General features: G+C 45.8%; 1 protein-coding gene and 2 pseudogenes across 1 annotated transcript; 1 reads left to right on the top strand and 2 right to left on the bottom strand.

Annotated features, from left to right (window-relative positions):
* Nucleotides 1–3,750: 3,750 nt before the first annotated feature.
* Nucleotides 3,751–13,058, top strand: LOC120587050 (zinc finger protein 211-like). Its single transcript, XM_039843661.1, has 3 exons — nucleotides 3,751–4,003; nucleotides 6,665–6,791; nucleotides 11,488–13,058. The coding sequence occupies exons 1-3, from the start codon at nucleotides 3,971–3,973 to the stop codon at nucleotides 13,056–13,058; spliced, it is 1,731 nt and encodes a 576-aa protein (XP_039699595.1). The 5' UTR covers nucleotides 3,751–3,970.
* Nucleotides 7,932–8,050, bottom strand: LOC120587054 (uncharacterized; annotated as a pseudogene).
* Nucleotides 9,649–9,767, bottom strand: LOC120587052 (uncharacterized; annotated as a pseudogene).
* Nucleotides 13,059–13,654: the final 596 nt, after the last annotated feature.

Raw genomic sequence — 13,654 nt, 5'->3', positions numbered from 1 at the left:
CCCTGTGCCCATGCCTAGGGGAAGGCAAGCCGGTTGAGAGCCATATGGCTGACTTCAAAATTTCTGATTCCCTGACAATCGCCTTCCTTCTTTGAAGCAGAAGGTGGCAGGGCTGCCCTGGGGGAGATTTTCTCGGAGCAGTGCACACAGCTCAGTGCTCATGCCCACAGCACAAGTGCCAGAAGGTGTAGACATCAGCAGAGCTATGGTCCCGCTGTGGCATGACAGAAATGACTGGGAGAGAGGAAAGACAGAGACAAGCTCAGGACACGAGGTGGGGTGTGAGGGTCTTACCCATGGAAACAGTAAGTGCAAAGTTCTCCAGCATCTTGTGCACAGTACACGAGCCTCTGAGCCTCACCAAGGGGACCCCACTCCTGGGAGAAGCTAATGGCCATACCCTCAAAGGTGATACCCTGTCATAACAGGATGGTTCAGTGTACGACTAGCTTTTCTCCTAAAACCGTAAATTGGTATCTCCCCACTCCTCCCCCGCCCACATCCATCTCCTGGTTCCCCACCTCCCATTCTCCCCAACTCAGAGAAGGTAACAGGCCCCGTTGCCCACTCTCAACTCATGGCCACGTTGATTACGGTCTCAGCGCACAGCAAGAACAAGAAGCAGGCAGATGATGTCTCTCAGCCTCGCATGTGGGGCCCCACCCCCTCCTACCATGTAGAGCAGTAAATAAACAGCAGGCCTCCATGTCCATCTAATGTCCACTCATTCCTCAGAAGCCTTGGCCACCCGCCAGGTTATCCTCTCTTCTCAACGCCACCCGTGTACCCAAGTTAGACACGCACTTGTAGCGCCCACCCTCCCGTTCCTGTTTTCCTATTAACATGTCCATCATGTCCAGGATTCCTCCTACACATGTTACCCAAAGCTCCCCCCGGTCCACACACTGTCCACAGCCTTCTGCAGATAGGTCCATTCGGAAGCCCTTCCCACAGTTCCAGACCTGCGTGTCCAGACGCCCACTAAGTAACTCCACTCCTCCGTTTTCCGAAATATCTCACACATTGAACGTGGCCAAGAAGACAGCTGCTGATCCCAATGAAGATCTCTCCCACCACAGACTACCCGTCTCAGTGACAGAGCTTCTATCCTTCCATTTGCTAACCCCAGAAATCTTGGAGTCATCCCTGACTCCTACCTTACTCCCTCACTGTCACAGTCAGAAAATCTGGGCTGTCCGATTTCAAACGCTGATATCAGATCCATTCACTTGTCCCATTTCCATGACCACCACAATGGTTCACACCGAGAACACTTATCTCAGTGTCTCGGGGATGGAACCAACCAGGGTGTCCGTATTAAGCCCTGAGGGTGGAATTCCCGCCAGCCCGGTCCCTGTGGGGAAAGGACCACTGTTCCAGTGGGTCCGGAAGGCAGAGCCTTGAGCCAAAAGAGATTATCCATGAGCCATGTGATCTCACGAGGTTTAGTTTGCTTGGCTTTGGGTGTCCTTGGGGCCCTTACTTCTTCATTTCTCATTTCCTCCTTTTGGAATGGAAACGTCCAGACTATTCCCGTTTCACCATTTTGGTTTCACAGGTTCATAGCTGGAAAGGGATTTTGCCTCAGGCTGAATTGCACCTTGAGTCTCACTCGTATCTGACTTAAGATAATATTAGATGAGTCTTTGGACTTCTCTATGTTACATTGTAACTTACTATGTAGTTACACTTTTTCTTTTACATTTCCTGTCTGCACATGGAAGAATTTGAGCTGCATGAGTGCGAGGGGCTTTTGTCAGTCATGTCTCTCATGCTCCTACAGCAGTGCCTGATACTGAGAATTTTCTCAATGAACATTTATTAGAGCTGTGAATAAACACGACACCTCAAGTTCTTCATTTGTACTAATTCGGCTACTGTAAATGTCCACTTCAGTTCTTTCTCTAAGCTGGTATCACTTAATGTTTTCAAGAATAAAAGCCCTTGTAAAAATTTTCTGAGATACTAACTTTCTTCAACATCCTTTGATACTTCAGAGTGCTATTTCTGCCACTGTCTTTGAATAACTACATAAACTCCTTAATAACTTTTTAAAACTTACATCTCAAAATAATGTTTCTGATGTAACCTCAATTCCCTATGAACTGTACCTGCAATCAATGGAAAATGATGATCACTTACCAGCAAAGACACGAGATCACGGCCTTGGTCTCATGCCCGCTTGGTCTAAGTAATCTCAGTGTTCTTTTACCCACATGCTGTGACTGAAGGTTGCACCCCCTGATTCGTGACAAAATAGCATTAGATAAGTTGCTCTCCATTTGAGATAGATGTCCGTTCATCCAAAAGAAATGAGTGTAGTCGGCCCTCCATGTCCGTGGGTTTTGCATTCTCGGATTCAATGAACTTCAGATGAAAAATATTAAAAAATAAATGTTACATTGTTGCTGATGTGTGCTATGTAGTTAGACCTATGAAAGGTGCATGGTTGCATCTGTATTGAATATAAACAGACATCTTGTCATTCCTTAAATAATAAAATATAACAACAATTTACACAGCATTTACATTTGCATTATATATTACAAGTAGAGATGATTTAAAGTATACAGAAGGATATGTGTAGGTTATATGCAAACACTATATCATTTTAGATAAAGGACTTGAGCATCCACAGATTTTGGTACCTGTGGGGTTCTTAGAACCAATCCCAGTGGATACTGAGGGACAACTATATGTCTTAGAATATGGAGTAAGGAATATTGTGTGGATAAAGTTGTTCCTCAGTGGTCGAGACATGATCATCGACTCTACAGGCAAGAGAGAGGTTTTCTATGGGAACCACAGTGGAACTTGTCGACGTAAGAAATGTCTAAAGCTGTAGAGAAGTTTTTTAAGTTTATTGAGCCAAACCGACACATATGCCGGGGAGCAAGATCTCAAACACTCCAGAGAATAACAGTTTTACATCTTTTTTTGTGCACTTGAAATTAAGGAGGGGACGTAAAAGAGAAATTGGTGAAAGTGAGGCAGGGCTCGGATTACAGGATAGCTAACGAGATTATGTGCTCTCTTGAGGGTTAATACCTTTTTCAAGGGTATTACTTTTGGCATGTCAAAGGTATGTTACCCTAGAATCAGAAGAACGATGGACAGGGATGGCTTAAAACCTTTCACTAAAGAAGTTATAGGCCTGGGGTGTGACTACCCACCATGACCTGTCCACTTATGAATTTATGATCAGATCACCCTGTGTGGTTACTTCCCATAGAACTCCTTTTTTGTCCACAAACTGCTGCTCATCTAATTCAGAACATCCCTTTTCTTTCATCCTAGTCATGGCCATGTATGGAGTCATTTCTCTTCCTAGTCAATCATAATAAAACAAAAAACAATATTCATCTCAGACAACATGGATTTGAAGAGCAACAATGATGTGTCCAGCTAAGCGTGGACTATTTTATGTCCGAGTGACTCTAAAGAATAATATGCCCATTTAGATCAGGAGATTTGAAAGTACCTGAAATATTTTTCATCTTCTGGGAGTAGGCTGAGCTTCAAGGAATATGAAATTATGTTTTTCTGCTGCAGTTAACGACATGAAAAGCCCCTCCCTGGCCATGGGAACACCAGTTTGCAAGATCCTCACTTTCTAGTTGTCAGGATGCAGAACTCCTTCCCTGAGGCCCCTTTAGCAGTGAAAACTACATGACCCAGAAGGCCCTGCGCAGAGCTGAGCCAATGACAGGTCAGGATGAAAGCATTTCCGTGATCGGTTCATCGCGTTGGGGCGGGACTTCCGGCGTCCTCCTCGTGGCGGGCATTTGTTCCGCTCCGGAGTATCCGGTGCGGTCAGAGTTGACAGAACTCGAGAAAGCGCAAAGGAGTCGTGGTCCCCGCGGCACAGATGCGGATCTGAGGCTCGCGGCGCCACCCGGGTGACCAGGGCCAGGACACGGACCGCGGCGCCCGAGGCCCCTTCCTGCTCCAGCCCCGCCCACAGAGTCCGATGGCGGCGGCCGCGCCGAGGGGCCCGGCTCAGGTGAGTGCGCGTCCCCGGGCCTCGCCGCCGTCAGCCCCGAACCCTGAAGCAGGCGCCGCTGGCGTCCTGCAGCCCGGGATCCGGCGTCCGGGCCGGCGAGGCGCTAGTGGGCGACATCCGGGGTAACGGGGTGTGGGAGAGAGCAGCAGGCGGAGCGGCCGACCGTACGGAGAGGTGGGGACGGCCGAACCGGGAGGCATCGGGACCCTGGGGTCCGTCTTATGTCTGTGGGGACAGTGAGGCGGGGTCGCGCCCGACCCTGAGCACCCTGGGGGCCGCGGAGGGCTGTGAGCAGCAGCGGCGCGCGGGCTGTGTTAGAGTTTTAATAGTTTTCTGCGGTTCTCAGGGAACAGACTAGAAATGGAATGATGAGGACAGTGAGGCATCGAGAAGTAGCGTCCTCGTCCAGGGTCACAGAGCTGGTCAGAGGCAGCTCAGAGCACTGAAACCCAGGGCTTAGTCAGTTAACCGCAGGTCACCAGGTTCCAAGATTGGATGGGGTCGCAGCGGAGACCTGCACGAATAGACACCAGCCCTGAAGGTTGAGAAAGCGCTTAGGGAACCTACTCACGGAAGGAGAGGATGTCCCAGTCCCTCCCTGGTCCTGTCTCACCCATATGGTGTTTGGAATTTTGGTCATGAGACTCTTCGCCTGCTGTATTCTCAGCTCTTGGGTGTGGGGGCTCTGATGTTACCCCAAGACCTGTATCCTGAGTGCAGGACAAGGGGAAGGTAGAGGTGCTGGTTCTGGTAACCCATGTAAATAGGTGTAGAAGGTTAACACAGGGACATACTTCGAGGTGTGGCTGAGCTGGGAGGAGGCTCTGCAGGTCTCAGTTCCTTCTCTTAAGAACAAAGAGCAGGGGCTCAGTAATCAAGCCTGTAATGTGGTTGCCTGAGAAGGGCATCTGTCATGGTGGTAATGGGATATTTGGATAAGAGGAAGGACTTTACCTGGGTTTAACAGGCTCCATCTGGCTGTACAGTGGACAGATTAAGGGGTCATGGGAGGAGGCAAGGACTATAACCCAGGGGACCATAGCTGTGGCCATGGAGGTAGGAGAAAGGGTTGGATTCTAGGTCCGTTTTTTAGGAAGGGCCAAGAAGATTTTTGGATGTCGTAGGTGAGGGAGAGAAAGGGGAAGGTTAGGGATGGCTCCCAGGGTTCTGTTCATAGCAGCTAAAGGGACGGATGCTCCATTAACTGGGATGAGAAATTTGTGGGATGTCAGAGGTCGCCAAGATTTTTTTCCCTTGGGAATATTAGAAGTTTTGTTTAGGCCCTGTTAAGAGTCTCAGATGTTTCCTGCGGGCAGCTGGACACATGGGGCTGAACCTCTGGGGCAGGGCGTCCAGATGGAGACTTTCAAAAGTGGTGAGCTTCGTGTGGACCAGAGTGAAGCAGTGGATCACGTTTCAGAGGTGGAGTGCGATTTACAGTGGCGATGGTATTAGTGGGCCAGAAAGACTAGGCCACTTGCCAAGGAGGGGTCCTTTGGATTAGAAGCTGTAAGGATCTTGATTATAACAAACACAGGTGAGGGAGAAAAGGGCCTCTGGATCCGTGTGGGAGAAAGGATGACCTGGCTGGTGGCTAAGGCTCTGTGAGAGGAGCGGCTGCAAGGTGGCTTCGGAGGTGGAGGCATCATCGAGACAGGTTGACACCGAAGTGGGGCTCTTGCTAATTCGCTGCTGTTCAGATTGACTGGAATCGTGTGGTGAGCTGGATGGGGTCTGCGGTGTTTCAGCCTTACTGGGGGATAAGATCTGGGGTATACGTGGTCATTCTCAGCAACAGTATACGAGGATTTCCTTCTCTCTACATGTTTGCTAACTAACCCCTGTTGTCTTTTGGATAACCATTCTAACAGGGATGAGGTAATATCTCATGCCTGGCAGGGAGACTGTAAGGGCTGGGGTTTTAAGGAAGGTTGAGTGGAGAGAGGAGGGTCGTGGCTGCTGAGGGGACAGAAAATGCATTACAGAAGTAGAAGGGGGTCATGGACATCTGAAATTCACGCGTGGCTCTGGGCGGCTAATATTGAAGCAAAGGTCAGAGGTGGATGGGCAGGCCTTTAAAGCAGCATTCAGGGCTTTCTTTGGCCGTGGGATCCATCAGAGGTCTGGGATGGTGCTGGATGGTGATTGAATTTGTCAGGCACTGTCTCGATGCCACGTGCCAAGTACACGTGTAGTGTGTCTAGGGGGTGATGTCTGTGATGTAGGGCAGGGAAATAGCAGATCTTGTAGGAGGGAGACTGAACATGTGAGGTAGTGTCTACAGAATGGTGTGCGTACGTGTAGGTAGCGTGAGCAGATGGCCCCCAAACCCTGTTAGTGAGGACCAGGTGAAGCATAAGCCCACCTTTGGTTGTGTCTGGTAGGTACTATGTAGGGGACCTCAGGGGAATTGCTTTGCAGGAAGGGTGAGGCCCTGCAGGCCAGGCCCAGAGTTTGGGTGACATCTATGGTCCCCTCTACCTGTATGGCTGAGGGCCGAACACAGTGATTATGGGACCCTGGAGAGAGACTGGGCGTCAGTGATGCCTCCTCTGTGGTGAGCAGCTGTAGAGGAGGATGCGTGTGGGGTAGATGTGTGAAGTGAGGGACTGTGAGGTTCTCGAACAGAATTTATGGTTTCCTCTGTCCCCATCTTGACAGGATGGTATTACCTTTGACGACGTGGCCGTGTACTTCTCCTGGGAGGAATGGAGGCTCCTAGATGATGCTCAGAGGCACCTGTACCACGATGTGATGCTGGAGAACTTCGCACTTGTATCCTCGTTGGGTAAGACTCTGGACTGGGCTCTGTCCTGGGCTCTGTCCTGCTCACTTTCCTTTGTCCAGGTGAATCACAGACAGTGTTTCCTTCTGGGAAGCTGCTGTGTTGCGAGGGCCGGCCCGTCTGCAGTGCCCTGTCCTCCTCTCCTGCAGCCCAGGACCTGCTGCGCTGAGCCCTCGCCAGGTTCAGTGTGTCCAGATCCGTGGCACTTCTGTTTCCCAGGGTTTGATCCTGTCCTTTAGCTGACGTCTCCTAGGGCATGCCTGTGCCAGGAATCGCAGGCATTGTCATGGTCACTACTTACCTGGCCCATGAGCTGTTTTTCCAAGACCCTTCTGTACCATTTGTAGTATTTTGTTTAGAATCTCTTTTGTTTTCTGTTTTTGTTTCAGCATTGTTGATCTGTAAAGTTGCATATATTAAAAGTACATAACGTGATGACTTGAGATATACATATAGTGACATAATTACCGCTATCAAGTTAATGAACACTTCCATCACCTGATATAGTTTTTATTGTAATAGTGTTTAAGATACATTCAGTAAATTTGAAGTGTGAAATACAGTATTGTTAACTGTGGTCACCACGTCATACATTAGATCCTCATAGCATTTTCATCTTATAATTGATCGTTTGCGTTTTTTGACTAATAACTCCCCATTTCTCCCACCTCCCGGCCCCTGTCATTTAACTCTTTCTGTGAGTCAACTTTTTTATGTTTGTTTGTTTAGGTTCCACATATAAGTGATATTATACAGTATTTATCTTTCTCTGACTGGTTTATTTCACTCAGTATAATACCCTCCGGGTTCATCAGCATATGGCAGGATCTCCTCTCGTTCAAGGCTGAGTAATATTCTACGGGTGTCTGTCAGTGCGTTTGCGTATATACATACGTGTGTGCCACCCCTTTCTTACGCATTTATCCATGGATGGGCACTCAGGTTGTTTCCATATCTTGCGTATTGTGAATAATGGTGCAGTGAGCATCAGAGAGCAGATTCGCTCTTCCACATTCTGATTTCATTTCCTTCGGATATTTTCCAGGAAGTGGGACTACCAGATCATGGGGTAGTTCTATTTTAAATTTTTGAGGATTTCCATAATATTTTTTCTTTTTTTTTTCTTTCTTTTTTTTTTTTAAACGCCTACAGCACCTAGTATTCCTCAGTAGCCTCCCATCCAAGTACTAACCAGGCCCTACCCTGCTTAGCTTTCGAGATCAGATGAGATCAGATATGTTTAGGGTGGCGTGGCCGTAGACTCATAATGTTTTTCATAATGCCTTTATGAATTCACATTCTCAGCAACAGTGTACGAGGATTTCCTTCTCTCTACATGCTTGCTAACTAACACCTCTTTTTGATAACCGTTCTAACAGGTATGAGGTAATATCTCATTATAATTTAGATTTACTTGCCCCGATGATTACTGAGGAAGAACAATTTTTCTTTAAAATTTACCCGATCACATCTTTTGTCCGTATTTTAATCAGATTGTTCTTTCGTTGTTGAGTTGTATGAATACCATATATTTTTACAACACTATGCTCTGTCAGATAGATGGCTTGTAAATATGTCCTTCCGTTATGTATATTACCTTTTCATTTTGTTGATTGTGTCCTCTGCTGTGTAGAAACATTTTAATTTCATGTAGTTCCACTTTGTTTTAGTTTTTTTTCCCCTCTACTTCTGGTGTCATGTTAAGAAAAAATCATGGCCAAGGCACTGTCTTTTTTTTTAAAGGGGTTTTACATTTTCATGTCTTATATTTAACTCCTTAATCCATTTCGAATTAAATGTTAGCGGTGAAAGATAGGGGTCCAGTTTCATATTTTTGCACGTAGGTATCTAGTTTGCCCAAATTATCGAAGAGACTGTCCTTTCTTATTGTGAGTTCTTGGTGCCCTTGTCGAATATTAGTCGGCTATATATGCATGGAATTTTTTCTTGAGCTTTTTATTCTGTTCCATTTCTCTGTATGTCTTTTTCTGCCAGTACCATACTGTTTTGATTACTATAGCTTCAAAATACAGTTTGAAATCAGGAAATGGTACCTTCAGCTTTGATCTTCTTGCTCAAGATTACTTTGGCTATTGAGATCATTTGTGGTTCCTGGTAAATTTTTAGGATTCTTTTTCTATTTCTATGAAAATTTCCATTGGAATTTTAATAAGAATTGCATCGAATCTGTACATCACATTGGGTAGTATGGACATGTCAACAGTATTTATTCTTGCAGTTCAAGAACATGGAATATTATAGTTCCTGTGTTTCTTTTTAACTTCCTTGCTGTCTTGCTTTGCTATCTGATTTTTTCCTTAGCGATATGCTTTGATTTGTTTACCTTTATTTTTTACTTATCTGCTGTAGGCTTTTGCTTTGTGGTTACCATGAAGTTTACTTCAAACATCTTAGAGCTATAACAGTCTGTTTTAAGCTGATAACAACCTAATATCAGTCGCATACAAAAAGTACCCTTTTTATAGCTCACCACTTTGTGTTTTATGGTTTTGGTGTCAAAATTTACATCTTTTTATAGTATATAAGGGTTAATAAATTATTTTGTCTGTGGTTATTTTTAATACTCTTATCTTTTGTCTTTATTATAGAGTAATAATAGAGTTAAATGATTAATACCATATTATATTATTAGCATATTCTGAAATTGAGTATATACTTGCCTTTACAAGTATGCTGTATATTTTCAAAAAAATATATATATATGTACATATATACATACATACATATACATATATATATATATATATATATTTTTTTTTTTTTTTTTTTTTTTTTTAGCAGGCAGATTGCAAGGACCTTATCAGCTTACAATCCCTTATTTTTTATTTTTTAGTTTTTATGCCTACAGCACCTGGTCTTCCTAGGTAGTCTCCCATCTAAGTACTAACCAGGCCCGACCCTGCTTAGCTTCTGAGATCAGACAGGATCAAGCTTGCTCAGGGTGGCATGGCCGTAGACCTCTCCTTCATTTCTAAAGGACAGCTTTGCTGGATAAAGTATTCTTTGTTAGTATTTTTTTTTCCCCCTCAGTATTTTGAACTTTTCATCCACTCTGTGTTGCTCTGCATGGTTTCCACTGAGAAATTCATTTATAGCCTTATGGAAGTTCCTGTGTATGCAGTGTGTTCCTTTTCTCTTGCTGGTTTCAAACTTTTCTTTGTCCCTGATGTTTGAAAGTTTTATGGTAATGTGTCTCAGTGAGTATGGGGGACCTATGAGCATCATGTACTTGTTTGTCTGTATCTCTTCTGATTGGGAAAGTTTTCAACTATTATTTCTGTGAATAATCTTTTTGCCCCTTTCTCCCTCACTTCTTGTGACACTCCCATATTGCAAACATTTCCCTTGATGACATCCCATAAATTATGTGCTTTGTTCAGTCTTTTTTCTCCTCTGGATGATTTGAAATGATCTGATGCTCGGTCACAAGTTTTTCTTCTGCTTCATCAATCGGCCCTTGATGCTCTCTGTTGCAATTTTTTTCATTCTTTGTATTCTTTAAGTCCAGAATTTCCTTTTAACCCGTTAAAAATTTTTTTCTATCTCTGAACTTGATGTGTTCATTAAGTATTATTTTCCCGATTTCCCTGAGGGGTCTCTGTGTTCTCTTGGAGCTGACTGAGCTTCTGTAAAACAGTTATTTTGAATTCTTTGTCTAGTATTTTAGTAGATTCACTTGCTGGAAACTTGTGCACCTTTGGTGATGTCATGTTTCCTTGATTGTTCGTGTTCCTTATATAGCCTTTTGTTGATGTATTCACATTTGATGGATCAGTCACCTCTTTCCTGCCTTTACGGGTTCATTTTGGTGTGGAAAGACCTTCACCTTGGGTTGGTTTCAAGGTCACCGGGCTGCGAGGGTGTGGCAGTGTTGGCTCTGGGGAGGGCCTGGGCATGTAATTACCATGCACTTCTGTCAGCTGAGGTCAGGAATGGCAAATATTGTAGAGATTCTCAATAGCCGAGGCTGCAAGGTGAATTCACGGGTACCTGGTCATGTCGAAGCTGCGAAGTTGGGTAGGGTGTGACGTCAGGACTCCGTTCCAGTCATAGCAGGAACGTTTCCCATTTAACCAGTGCTTTGTTGTCATCGCCAGAGCCGCACCCCCTTTTTGCTTCTCCTCCATCGTTGCTACTTTGCTGATGAGTCATTTCTACTCCTGTGTTATTTCTGCTTTGATTCCTGGCCCGTGGAGAAGCTCCACCTCTCTGGACTTCACGTCTCCCCCATTTTCCTCAGCTCTCCCTCCGTTGCTCTGCAGCATTGGTCCGCACGTGCCACAAGATCGCCGTGCGTTCTTAAATCGGCCTCGGACAGCACGTGTTCTGTTCTGTTGCAGTTGTTTTTTCCCGGGTTTGGACACACGCTTCTGCAGAGCCTCACGTCACCAGGAGAAAAGATCCTGTAGGGATCCTTTGCTAGAGGAGCGAGTTTTAGAGTACGCCTCTCTTCTCTGTTTCACCTTATCCTGCATCTTTCCCCTGGTGAGGTCGCCACCATTCATTTGCTTTAGAGGCGCAGAAATGCCCAGTAGCCACTTCTCCCACCAGATTTCAACTCCCTTCATTGAAAAGCATTCCCTGGACTCATTGCCAGATGTGACAGATGCACATTTGTGATGAGGGTTCTCCATCTCTATAGTCATCATGTATTTCACCAGCGTTTGTTTGTGTTCAGGTTGCTGCTGTGGAGGAGAGGACGTGGAGGCGCCCTTTGAACAGAGCGTCTCTGAAGGAGTATCACAGACCAGCACCTCCAAGGCAGCTCTGTCTTCCCAGAAGACCCACTTCTGTGAGAGCTGTGGTCCAGTCTTGAGATACATACTTCAGTTGGCTGAGCACCAAGGAACATCACACAGCCAGACAGCGTTTGAGTGTGGGGTACGTATGAAACAGTTTTATTTTAGTGCACATCTCCAAAGACACCACACACAGCACCTGAGAGAGAAACCCTTCAGAAGCAGTGGGGATAGGACCTTCTTTGTGAAGAACTGTAAGTTCCATGCTTCAGAGAAGCCCTTGACCTGCGATGAAGTTGGGAAGAACTTCCCGGCCACCTCGGAACATGTGCAACAACAGACCGCTCACACCAGAGAGGAGCCAGACAGAGTCACCCAGTGCTGGGCAACTATACCAAACGGGAAAAGTCCTTTCTCCTGGGGACAATGTAAGAAAGCCTTCAGCCCTCTACATACACATATTCAGGACCGGGATGTCCATACCGCAAGGCAGTGTTTTGTGTGCAGTGACTGTGGGAAAACATTCAGGTACAAATCCTCATTTGTTGTTCACCAGAGAGGGCACACTGGTGAAAGGCTTCACGTGTGTGGCGACTGCGGCAAATCTTTTAGGCGAACCTCAGTCCTCAATCGGCATCGAAGAATTCATGCTGGGGCAAAGCAGTACAAGTGCGGCAGATGTGGCAAGTCCTTTAAGCAAAAATTTGTCCCCATTTATCCGTGGAGAAGTCACACTGGAAAAAACTGTGACTTGTGCCGTGAATGTGTGCAATCTTGTAGCCGTAGGTCCATCCTTATCCGACAGCGGACAGTTCACACTGGAGAAAGGCGTTACGAGTGCACTCGATGCGGGAAATCCTTCCGGCGAAAATTCTACCTCATTATACACTGGAGAGTTCACACTGGAGAAAGGCCTCACGAATGCCGCGAATGCGGAAAATCTTTCACCAGTAATTTAGTACTTATTCTACACCGGAGAGTGCACACAGGAGAAAGGCCTTTCGAGTGCAATAAATGTAGGAAGTTTTTTACCAATAGTTCGATACTCATTTTACACCAGAGAGTGCATACGGGAAAAAGGCCTTTTGAATGCGGCGAATGCTGGAAATCCTTTAGCTGTCAATCTCACCTCACTCAGCACCGGAGAGTTCACGGTGGAAAAAGGACTTACGAGTGTAGTGAGTGTGGGAAGTCTTTTACCTCTCGCCCCGGCCTTCGTTATCACGAGAGTGTTCACAATGGAACAAGGTCTTACGAGTGCAGTGACTGTGGGAAATCTTTTACTTCTCGCCCTGGCCTTCGTTATCATCTGAGAGTTCACACTGGAAAAAGGCCATATAAATGCAGCGAATGTGGAAAATCTTACAGCCAAAGGTCCAACCTCATTCAACATCAGAGAGTTCACACAGGAGAAAGGCCTTATGAGTGCAGCGAGTGTGGGAAGTGTTTTACCTCTAGCTCTGCCTTTCATTACCATAAGAGAGTTCACACCGGAGAAAGGCAGATGTAGGAAATCTTGTTTCCAATCTCAGTAATCATCGGGGAAGTTCTGCAGGAAAGCCTTATAGGTGCGAATGTTAAATCGTTCATCCAAATATCACCTTCTTCTACACCAGAGAGTTCACAGGAATGCCTTATCAGTGCGAGTGTGGGAAATCTTTTCGACTGGATTCCAACCTCAATCATCCAGAAGTTGCGGGAGAAAGACCTTATGATTTTGCTGGCGAATGTGGGAAATCGTTTATCAAGACATCACCTTCTGCACCAGAGAGTTCCACGCGGAGAAAGGCCTTATCCAGTCTTGGCCAGTGTGGGAAATCTTGCATCCAATTTCAACCTCAAAATCATCCAGAGAGTTCACCGGGAGAAAGGCCTTATAAGTGCTGGTAGATAACGGAAAATCCTTTTATCAAAGTGTTATAACATCCTGCAAGAGTTCACACAGGAGAAAGGCCTTATGAGTGCACCGAATGTGGGGCATCTTTCACCACTAGGAGGAAACTTCGTTATCACCAGGGAATTCACACTGGAGAAGGGCCTTATGAGTGCAGTGAATGTGGGAAGTCTTTTGCCTCTTGTTATGCCCTCCGTGACCATCAGAGGGTT

This window comes from Pteropus medius, unplaced genomic scaffold (assembly GCF_902729225.1).
Source record: "Pteropus medius unplaced genomic scaffold, Ma_sr-lr_union100, whole genome shotgun sequence".
Taxonomy (NCBI): Eukaryota; Metazoa; Chordata; class Mammalia; order Chiroptera; family Pteropodidae; genus Pteropus; species Pteropus medius.
This window is presented reverse-complemented; position numbering and strand designations above follow the sequence as displayed.